The sequence below is a fragment of the Cebus imitator genome, unplaced genomic scaffold, assembly GCF_001604975.1.
Source record: "Cebus imitator isolate Cc_AM_T3 unplaced genomic scaffold, Cebus_imitator-1.0 Scaffold537, whole genome shotgun sequence".
In the NCBI taxonomy this organism is placed as follows: domain Eukaryota; kingdom Metazoa; phylum Chordata; class Mammalia; order Primates; family Cebidae; genus Cebus; species Cebus imitator.
Genome location: NW_016107852.1, coordinates 1,765,360 through 1,776,297, shown reverse-complemented (window position 1 = coordinate 1,776,297; position 10,938 = coordinate 1,765,360). Strand labels below are relative to the sequence as shown.

General features: G+C 34.4%; 1 protein-coding gene across 3 annotated transcripts in view; it reads right to left on the bottom strand.

Annotated features, from left to right (window-relative positions):
- Positions 1 to 498: 498 nt before the first annotated feature.
- RCHY1 (ring finger and CHY zinc finger domain containing 1) overlaps positions 499 to 10,938 on the bottom strand; it is a 39,284-nt gene continuing 28,844 nt past the window's right edge. For 2 of the 3 annotated variants that reach the window (XM_017514753.2, XM_017514750.2), the window contains 5 exons: positions 10,186 to 10,230; positions 10,021 to 10,079; positions 9,908 to 9,934; positions 8,871 to 8,991; positions 499 to 1,170 (listed from right to left, as the gene is read on the bottom strand). In XM_017514753.2, coding sequence (XP_017370242.1) covers positions 1,042 to 1,170; positions 8,871 to 8,991; positions 9,908 to 9,934; positions 10,021 to 10,079; positions 10,186 to 10,230 — 381 coding nt within the window. In that variant the 3' untranslated portion in view covers positions 499 to 1,041. The remainder of the gene's footprint in view (positions 1,171 to 8,870; positions 8,992 to 9,907; positions 9,935 to 10,020; positions 10,080 to 10,185; positions 10,231 to 10,938) is intronic. The other variant, XM_017514749.2, reaches the window with a different exon arrangement.

Here is a 10,938-nt window from a genome sequence, read left to right as displayed (position 1 = left end):
CATTATATAAACCCAAAACGTATTATGAAATCAGAGATCTTGCCAGGAATATCCCATGCCCTTCCCCTACTTTCACATGCGTAAAGAAGAAATATTCCATTCATTTACAATAAAGATATCCACTCCTTGCATAAAGAAAAATAATTAAATATGATGAACACTAGCATGCACAGATATGAAGACAGAGACTTTTGTCTTTATTGTTCACTGTTGTCTCTACAGCATCTAGAAACATATCTGCAACATAGCAGTTGCAAAATAAATACTCACTAAATAAATGAATGAATGACTCTTTGAAGAAATAATCTGGGGCAACCTAAAGAAATTTTTTTTTCAATGTTAATATTTTGATTAAGGCTTTGGAAGAGTCTTATTATTTTACATAATACTTTCCCCAACTACTCTTACAGAATACCTCAAAAGAAAGAAAATTTATTTTACATTATAGAACCGATGATACTGACCTAATTGAGCCAAACAGAAAACTTTGGAAAAAACTTTCTATAAAACATTGTTTTAATATAATTTTATTAGCATTTATTACATCAAAATTCACATTTAGAGGATCCAGAGGACTTTCATAGAAAATTCTAAAGCATATTTAATTAGGTTTTAACAGTAGGGGAGAACTTACTACAGCACAGCCTTAAAAAGTCAAGACTACTACTGAGAATTAAGTGCAGTTCTACCAAGAACTAGAAATGAACTGCGTGCATAGTGTCACTTAAAGCAAAGTTTCATGAAAATATAATACATTTCTATGAATATATCAGTGGCAAACATCATTGGCTTCCAAAAAACTGACACTAAAGGAATTTCCAATCCAAACACAAGCACATGGCTTTCATTCAATATAGAGCTATGAAAATTCTATCAAGAGACCCTGAATCCTTAAGTACTTGTAACATGATTTTATGCTGTAACACTAGTACAAAACACATCAACTCTAATGCATAGATTATGACACATGATAACAGGATACCAAGGAAAGCCTTTTTCTATATCAGAAAATGCCAAGTTCTCCAGTACTGCATAGGCTGGTCATTGCTGATCCAGTGAAAAACTACATCCTCCAGCTTGAGCAGTATTGTAGGATTCACAAATCTTACATTTCATGCCTAATATATGGTACTGAACAGTGGATCGTCCATTACAGTCATTGCAGAGAATCTGAAAAGAGATTAATTCAAATGAAATATTTTAACCTTATAAATACAAGTTGCATTGTCTGCTCATAATAATCCCTTGAAAATCATATTAAAGATGTGAAAGTACATATATAAGTCTAAATATGTCCAAAAGTAGAAATTTCTTTTTATTTTTTTCACTGAAAACTCTAAAAGGCTATTGAGGTGGCTCTGAATTCAGAAAGTGAAAAGGCAGATTTGAGAAAAACAAAAAAGCTTATTTTAAAATAGTTTCCAAATATTAAATAATATAAATAGTACAAGCAAGAAAATTAACCTAGGCATAATCAAATCAATACCTGATACTTACAATTCAAAATAATATATACAATTTCATTATCTTTCAGTCAGAAATGTATCTCAGTTAATAAAACCAAAATTTTTAGACTTTGCATATATTTATAAAAATATATACTTTTTAATATATTTTAGTATTAAAATTAATATTTTTGCTTATTTTTTAGGTTTAGTATACTAAGTTCCCTGTCTTCTCTGCCTCAGGAATGAATTAAATTCCAAAAACAGTAATTCCTAAAATTGACTAAATAGAGAGAGAGGCTCTTCACTCATGCCTACAATAACAAGAAGATGCTGTTTAGCAATTAATTTCTTCTAATGCTAAGAACCTGAAAAATAACAAAGGTGTTAACCTGAAAATCAATACACACTATGCAAGAAGAGCTCTAGCTTTTGAGTATTCACATTACAATAAGCAGAAAATTTCCAAATTTGCTCTAAATTATAATTTGGAAAATAATTCTTTAAAAAATATGATCTAAATGAAGAAAGTGGATTAGTGGTTGCCTAGGCCTCGGGCATTAGGGAATGACTGCTAATGGGTAGGAGCATTTCTTTTTTGGGATGATAAAAATGTTCTAAATTGTGGGGTTTGCATAACTACATGAATATTTTAAAACGTACCAAATTGTACAATTTAAATGAATGAGTTGTATGATATGTGAACTGCATCTTAATGAAGCCATTATTTCAAAAAATTATCTACATGGAACATAGCACACTTCGGCCTCTAGTCAAACATCGCATGATTACCAGTTAGTATCCCAAAAGTGATTTTTCATTGCCCTGACAATTTAATTATCCACATGAATTATAAATCACTCCAGTGTAAATAAAACAAAAAATAAATTTCATTTGGCTTTGCTAAGTGGTTTTTATTCTTGCATGCTGAAATATTTGAAGATGTTCAGAAAATGTGTAATATAACCAAAAATTACCCAGCCAGAAAACAATCTAGGCTTTCCCATTCTTATCTACAACTCAATACTATGGCTGAGAAGGGACGGCAACACATCTCAATTAAAGGGAAAAAGATGATCACTCTCCATAAGACAAAAGGCACAGAAACAACCTTTTATGCTTTAGGTTGCAGGCTAATTGCAACCAAATAAAGAAAGTCAAGACACTCTGAATCTATTCTGGTTCGGGGCTGCCTGAACACAAATTGCTTCTCAATGAAGGTCTGTTAAATTTCATTTGTATAAGGTTTTTCTTCAAACAGCTGGCATCAGACGTGCGATTTGAAATAGACCTTTCAGTGACCCCCAGGAGCACCAAGGGACCCAGTAAAGTGCCTCTTGGGAGTCCACTGCTCTCTGACAGCAATTAGGAATCATGGTAAGTTCTCTCTTAGATTCTAAAGCTCCGCGGATTTGTGTCTAAAGCTCAACGGATTTGTGTTTTGAGCTATCCAAGTTTTTTTGAACACATTTTTTATCTGAATTAGATTCAGAAGTTGCAACAAAAACTGGATTAGGTCCAGGATCCAATTACCTTGGATCTAGCTAAAGCCCTCTTATGTCCGACTGGGTCAGGCAGAAGAACAGTAAAATGGCAAAACAGCACGGCATGTAAACTTGGCTTTTGGAAATAAATTCACAGGGTTTTTCGTGTCCTGCACCCTTTGACTCTTTTTCTTGCATGCTTAAGTAGGGAAAAATCACTGGTTAAGTGTACCATGGAAATATGAGAGCCAAAGCCAAGTTTCAAGGTGAAAATAGGATCCTTAATTTCTGACGAACTGAGCAATCTACCGGCTCTGCCTACATTTACAAATCTAAGTATTAGGCCCCAGAAGCAGCAAACAACTTTTAAACGTTTTATAGAAGGATAAAATGCCATTTGCTTATAGAAATGGCAAAATCGGGGCCGGGCACGGTGGCTCACACCTGTAATCCCAGCACTTTGGGAGGCCGCGGTGGGTGGATCACAAGGTCAAGAGATCGAGACCATCCTGGTCAACATGGTGAAACCCTGTCTCTACTAAAAATACAAAAAATTAGCTGGGCATGGTGGCGCGTGCCTGTAATCCCAGCTACTCAGGAGGCTGAGGCAGGAGAATTGCCTGAACCCAGGAGGCGGAGGTTGCGGTGAGCCAAGATCACGCCATTGCACTCCAGCCTGGGTAACAAGAGTGAAACTCTGTCTCAAAAAAAAACAAAAAGAAGAAACGGCAAAATCTTACTAAAGGTAATTTAAAATTATAATGGATCGTTCCAAATGAACACCTAAAACTACAGTCTAAGAAATGCATTTGACAATGGCCATAAGGAGCTGTTAGAGTTTAAGAAGCAAATAAAAAGCTTAAGAGAAATTATGAGCCTTTTGGCTTAGATGGAATACTGCTCTGAAGGCTAAAAGAAAGCTAGCCTGTTAGGCTAAAAAAAAAAAGCAAAAAGGTGGCAAGAAGAAAGCTAGTTAAAAATCTTACAAACATTTCCTTATTTAATGTTTATAAAATATAGGCCCTTAGGTAAAGCAGACTTGCTTCTTTTTCAGATCTATCCATGCTGAGTCCAGACACAGAGATGGACGGTAAAATATTTTAATTTTTTTAGTAAACTGCAAACAATAAAAAAGAATGTTTTCTTTCCCCTACTCTCTTAGTGGGCTCCACCCTAAACTCAGTAATTTTAGCTAAGAAACAACAGTTAAATTTTTAAAAACCATCTATGGAACTAAAACATCTTCCTGGCATTTAACTGGCTATACTATACTGAAGGCTATCCTGAAACCCTTTTGGTAAAATAAATTTATATGTATAAAAGAAATTTCCATTTGTAAAGGTGTCTGTGTACACTAGGAACTCTTAGCACTGTTTTAAATTTACATAATAAGTCACATCTTTGTTTAAGGTGATTTTCTGGCCATATTGTCTTAACTTTTACTTACACCATTTTTTCCTTGGTTTGAGCAAATGATGGTAAATATTTATGTGTAAAGTCTTAGTTCTGTGCTTTTGAGATATAAATTTTCTACCTTATTTAACCTAAGAGTTGGCCCTTTAGAAATGCATACTTAGGGCTGCCTAGCTAACAACTGCTTAGGGCAATGAAACAGGTAATTGGAAAACTGATAAGTCTGAATGGGGAATAGAAAAATGAGAATCCTTTAGGAAAAGCTCTAAGTTCTGTTTCTGCCTATGTCTGTATTCCTATAAGTGTTATATGTATGTGATAACACTTGGTAAATAAAGCCAGTTTTTATATTGTTAGTAAAATAGGAGTGGCTTCAAAGGTGTCTGTTGAATATAATTCAACACTTGATTGATTTGACTGTGAGCTTATGTTTTGGGTTTTGAACCTCTAGATTATGAAGTATGACGAGGTGAGGCCTGTGTACATGTTCTCAGTGCCTAGGCCTGTAGCTACAAGGCAGAATCAAGCCTACTAGGGCTTCTTCTCTGCCACCTGTGGTCATAATTTCAAATTTATTTTCAGTAATTTAAAATCTTAGAGTCATATGTTTAAGTAAATAATCATAAAACTTTTAAGTCATTTGTAAGTTAAAATGCTAAAACATTAATTATAAGTTTAAGTTTATATACTTTGGCATCTTATTTTTATATAGCATAGAAAAGGTAAATATATTTAGATCTCTTAATAATTAATCATTTAAGGAAATATCCTTCCAAAAAATTAAAATGGTTTCCATCTACAAATACTGATACAAACCAGTTCAAAATTACTTCTTAGGGTTTTCACTGGAAATTAGGATTACTAAAGAGTTAAAATTGTAGTTAATATAGGTAATTAAAACTACTAGATAAAGAAAAACAATTCCCTACACAGTGTAAAAACAAGCGACCTGGCGTGGTGGCTCAAGCCTGTAATCTCAGCACTTTGGGAGGCTGAGGCAGGTGGTTCACCTGAGGTCAGGAGTTCGAGACCAGCCTGGCCAACATGGCAAAACCCCATCTCTACTAAAAAATACAAAAATTAGCTAGGCATGGTAGCAGACACCTATAATCCCAACTACTAGGGAGGCTGAGGCAGGAGAATCACTTGAACTCGGGAGGCAGAGGTTGCAGAGATTTCAAAAAAATAAAAAAATAAATAAAAATAATAAAAAATAAGTAAGACATACTTTTGGTGAGAAAAGTTGCAAAGATGTGCTTAAAAAATTTTTGGTCTAGCTTGAAGTTACTTAAAGGTTGTTTCAAATTCGAGGAATAAAAAAGATGTAGACTAAAATATAGAACATTCAAAAGAAAGAATTTTTAAAGTTTATAAGGAAATATAAAAGTTTATGGAAATCTTCTGTGGTCAAAAACTGACAGATTGGATGGATTTGTTTATAAGGTTTTATTAAAATTAGCTTTAGTCCTGAAACTACAAAGGTAAAATCTGGCTTTCTCTTTCGAACAAAGATTTCATGTAGTATTAATAAGGCAGTAAAATATTTTTGTGTACTTTTTTGAATAAACTGCAAATAATAAAAAGAGAAGACAAGGGGAGACAGATTTTCTCACAAACTGTCTTAGGACTTTTGATTGTTTAGAAAACTGAGTTTCAAAGAGTAAAAGTAATTGCTTTTTAAAACCTGTTAATTCTCATATTGGCTATACACAATGACTATGATTTTACAGTGACTTGTGATCTTATTTTGGTCAAGTGCTTTAGATCTTCAACACACTTGACAAGCTTCCCAAAATCAAATTTCAACTTAAAAATTAAGTCTTTTTCCTGGAACCAACCCAAATGCCCATCAATGATAGACTGAACGAAGAAAATACAGAATACTATGCAGCCATAAAAAAAGATGAGTTCGTGTCCTTTGTAAAGACATGGATGAATCTGGAAACCATCATTCTCAGCAAACTGACACAAGAACAGAAAAACAAACACCTAATGTTTTCACTCATAGGTGGGTGATGAACAATGAGAACAGTTGGGCACAGGGAAGGGAACAATACTCACTCGGCTAGGCGGGGGGTGGGTGGAGAAGAGGGGAGGGACAACAGGGGCTTGGGGAGGATGGGGAGGGATAACACCAGGAGAAATGCCTGATGTAGGTGACGGGGGCCGGGGATGGAGACAGCAAACCACCATGGCATGTATGCACCTATGTAACAATCCTGCAGGATGCAGGATATGTACATGCACCCCAGAGCCCAAAGTACAATTAAAAAGAAAAAAAATTAAGTCTTTTTTTCTTTTTTTTAACCTCTAAGTTTGGCATGCTACAAAGGGTCCCTGCAGCATCCAAAAGAGAGGAAAAAAAGGATTATTTGATCTGTTAAATTATATAGGAAGCATTCTCAAATAAAAAATGATATTTAACCTTTGTGTTATATTTTTTATTAAAATTTATTCCAAGATTATATGAGATTCTAAAATTCTTTTGTCTGGGTATGTGCTATCAGTCTTAATTATGGTTATTGTGTTATTGCAGGCCACAGAAATAACCAATGTCTTTGTTAATCACATCTTTAACTGTAACCATTTTAAGTTGTTTCCACAGTTAAATGCTTAATTCTGATGCAGCTTCTCTGAAAACTTCACAAGCAAGCAAAATCCTAGAGTACTGTGTCTTCAAGAAGGTTCGTGAAAGGATGAAAAGGACCCTGACAAGCACTCTGAAATACAGATTTCTGATAATTTTAGGACTTGGACTGGATAACAATTCCTTGAACTCTAATGGAGAGACTGGTTTATAAAACTGCTAACCCAAGCAGGATAAAAATTGAATATCAAGAAAATAGTTGGCCAGCTTTTCATATTAAATCAGCCAGTATTGAAATTGTTTAGATTTCAATCAACTCCACAATCCAAGTCAAATTATCTATAATTACCCTTCAGTTATCAGTGGTAGGCACCTAACCTGGTATTTAGAGGACACAAATCCAATGTTAAGCGTGGACTCACAGAGAACCTGGACAGCCACCTGGCCCTTCGTAAATCCTTAAAGCTTCCATTATTAAAAGTTCTGCATTCCATGGCTTATCATGGAAAAGATAAACTAATCCAAATTTTATACGTACATATAAAATTTATATATGTTGCTAAATTGCTAAAATAATTTATGACCGTTTGCTTTGTTGAAACCATAATCCTGGGAAGACAATCAAAACTTCAAGTACACATTTCTGCTACTTGATGGACCATTTACGTATTTATAGAGCAATTACATTCAATTGTCATTTTCAGTGCATGTTTTCTGGTTGTATAGAAGGTATCCCATGCAAGAGGATTAATGCTATTACAGTGGCTAAAAGGTTATTATAAAATGTGTTTCTCTCATGGGACATTCCTGGAGAAAGTTCCAGTGACAGGGGTACTTATTTCACTGGACAAGTTGTAAAGTAGTTAAATAAGATATTACAGATACAATAGCATTAGGCAAAACTAACTGAATTGACTGGATTGCCTTAGTCAAAGATTGATGATAATCAGATCCGACTGGAGTGGAAAACATAAGTTGACCCCTTACAAAATCATCACTGGAAAGCATATGCACCTAATAACAGAACCTCATGTATCTTCCACTACTAAACTCTGATATGACTAAATGCTATAAAATTTTTATGCATTATGCCAATGTATTTTCACCAGGTAAAGAAAATTTTGATGATCCAATGACTAAGAACAATCAAACCCTTCACAATCTAGAATCTGGAGATTGGGTCTTCTGAGAACAACATCAGAGAAAGACTGCCTTTCCAACCTACACTGCAATAAAGCTTCTGGACTTTGAACCTTAGGATCATTATCTGACAATTCAGAAGGGACTCTCCGCACTCTTGGAACTGGACACCCATTAGAGACCTGAAGGTAAAGTTAACTAGGAAGTTTCTCCCCAGAAGCAAGCAGCATCTTAGTGTGGACAGTTTTTCCCCCAAGATCATGGATCAAGACTTCTCTGTAATTATGAGACTCTTCTCTCTCAATTTGTTACTTGCTTATGATTCTGTGAACAACAGAAGTGAAAAAGGGGTCTCCTGTGTGCACTCGAAAAAAAATAAGTCTTGGATGGAATAAAAAGGGTAATAAACACTAAAAACCAAAACGTCATCTCAAAAATCAGCAAATATGTTCTCCTAAAATAAAATGTAAAATAATTAAAAATAAAACATACTTAAAATGTCCCACCAGTGATCCAACCCTAGCCATTTATATTACTGACTGACTGGCAAGTAATGTGTAAACAATTCAGAATAAAGTTTTTGCCTGCCATCTAGTGTTGGAAAAAACTACATAAAGGTATTCTTAGGACATTTTTCCTAATCTGAGATAATTATTTAACTAAAATTTAAAAATTATTAATCATCACATTAGCATCTGTGTCAAACCAATAGTTTCTTCTGGCAAATTTGAGCAGGAGGGCAAAAATAAAGAAGAGTGTCAACAAGGAATCTACGAAGTTTTAAGTACTGATTCTACTCACATCCACAGTCATGTTCTGATATTCTGATGGCATAGGAGTCTGTGCTACTTCAGCATCCAGCTGTCTCCAATACCTGGTCATATCGAAAGCAGAGTGCATACATAATGGACATCTGTAGCCTCTAACAGAGATAGAAAGGTTATTTTCCAAACATTAAATAAAGAATATATTAACTGAGGTATACAAAAAGATGCAAGCTAATTGGCACATGAATCATTCAAGATAGGCATTATCCTCTATTTCAACATAATCGCTTAGGAACCTAGGAACTTTCACACTATAAAACTTTTAAATTAATTCCTGTATACTTACTTAAAACTAAGTCTTTTTTCTCAGTCCTATAAAATGGAGAAGTAGTAGTCCATATTATTTGTAGAATACAGATCATATATTTTTACAAACTAAGCTACTCCTTAGCTAAACAATCTTAATTTCTCAATATACTCATGCAAAGAGACTCTTTTTGTTAAAATTATCCAGATCATGTTATTTCCTTTCTAAAATTTTGAAAAAAAAAAAAACAAAATCACCTCTATCTAGCTCTTCAAATTTTTGCTCATCAATTTGTAGGACCAAAATCCAGTCTCCTGTTTTCAATTATTTTCATATAATTTTAATATCCATTCCATTAATAAAGTCTTAGCTCTAAATGATCGCTTCACATACTTTCTTTGTAGTCCATTATACTTGGCCAGTATAACAGCCTAACAAATTTTAGCAATATTCTTCACATTTTTACAACATAACTGCACCTGGCATAGACTGTGCTTCCTGGTATACATGGCCAGAAAAAAAAGAGGTATCTATCTCCAAATGGGAGGAGGCGAGGCTTAAGAGGAACATATGGACAAAGTATGTAGTTCTATATCCAAGACGCTTTGTCCAGTTTTAACACTATTCATCTATGCTACCCATTTCAATATAAATATCTGCTATGCCCAGTACAGTATAAGTAACAATGTTTGTCCAGCTCCCCACCCCACACACATAAAAAAATCAAACATCTTACAATTATTTTTAAAATCCCAAACACTCACTCTTTCAGCATTTCTTCATAACATGTTCTGAAAGAAAATAAACAATTATTTTAGTAAAACAAAAACTATCTCTACTATTTTCAAACATCATTGAGAAAAAAATGTTACTTTACCTATGTAAAAGATGTCCACATGGCAAGACATGAGCAACAACACGAGATGTGTGAATGTCCTGTCAAGGAAATAAATTTCAGTGTTTGTATGAAGACAATATAAACATCCAAGTATTTTAAATTCAAGAGCTGAGACTTCCAAAGTAAAAAATATTTTAAGCCTACCTCCAAACATATTGGACAATTCTGTCGGGACACATTTTCAATACACTGTTTAAAAGAGAAATTCACATTAGCAAAAGTTTAACTAGATGTAAATGTCAGGTATTATATAATATTAATATATATTAATAATATATAGTATTAATAATAAAAACTAACAAAACCAACTTACTAAAAATAAAAGCTAACATTAATACATGCTTCTTATATGTCAGAAAAGAGTTGTTTAATAGTTATTTAATTCTCACACTATTTCAGACTTGGCACATTACCTGATACAATGAAAATGCTCAATAAACATTACGGAGATTACCTTCATTTCACAGATAAGGAAAGTGACTTAGGAATTCAAGACATTTACCCAAGATCCAAAGATAATAAGATTTGGAACCTTTGCATATTATGTATGTTTTGCCCCAAAGCCAGTGACCTTAGTAAGCTCAACAACTTACTAATAATATTGGTAATAGTAATAGTTCATATTATTAAAATTTACTACATGCCATGCTCATCACAGTACCTGTATAAGATCAATTAAGGGGGAGGATCCAAGATGGCCGTTTAGGAACAGCTCAGGATGGCAGCTCCCAGTGAAAGCGTAGAGGGTGAGTGGATGCCGCATTTTTATTGCCCACAGACTAGGCAATTTCCAGGCGGAGGAGCTCCACAGGTCGCCAGCGCAGCTGTTTCGGCCAGCACAGCTGCTTTGCCCCGCGCAGCTGCGTTGTCGGCGCCCCGGAGCAGCAGTTCTGCGTA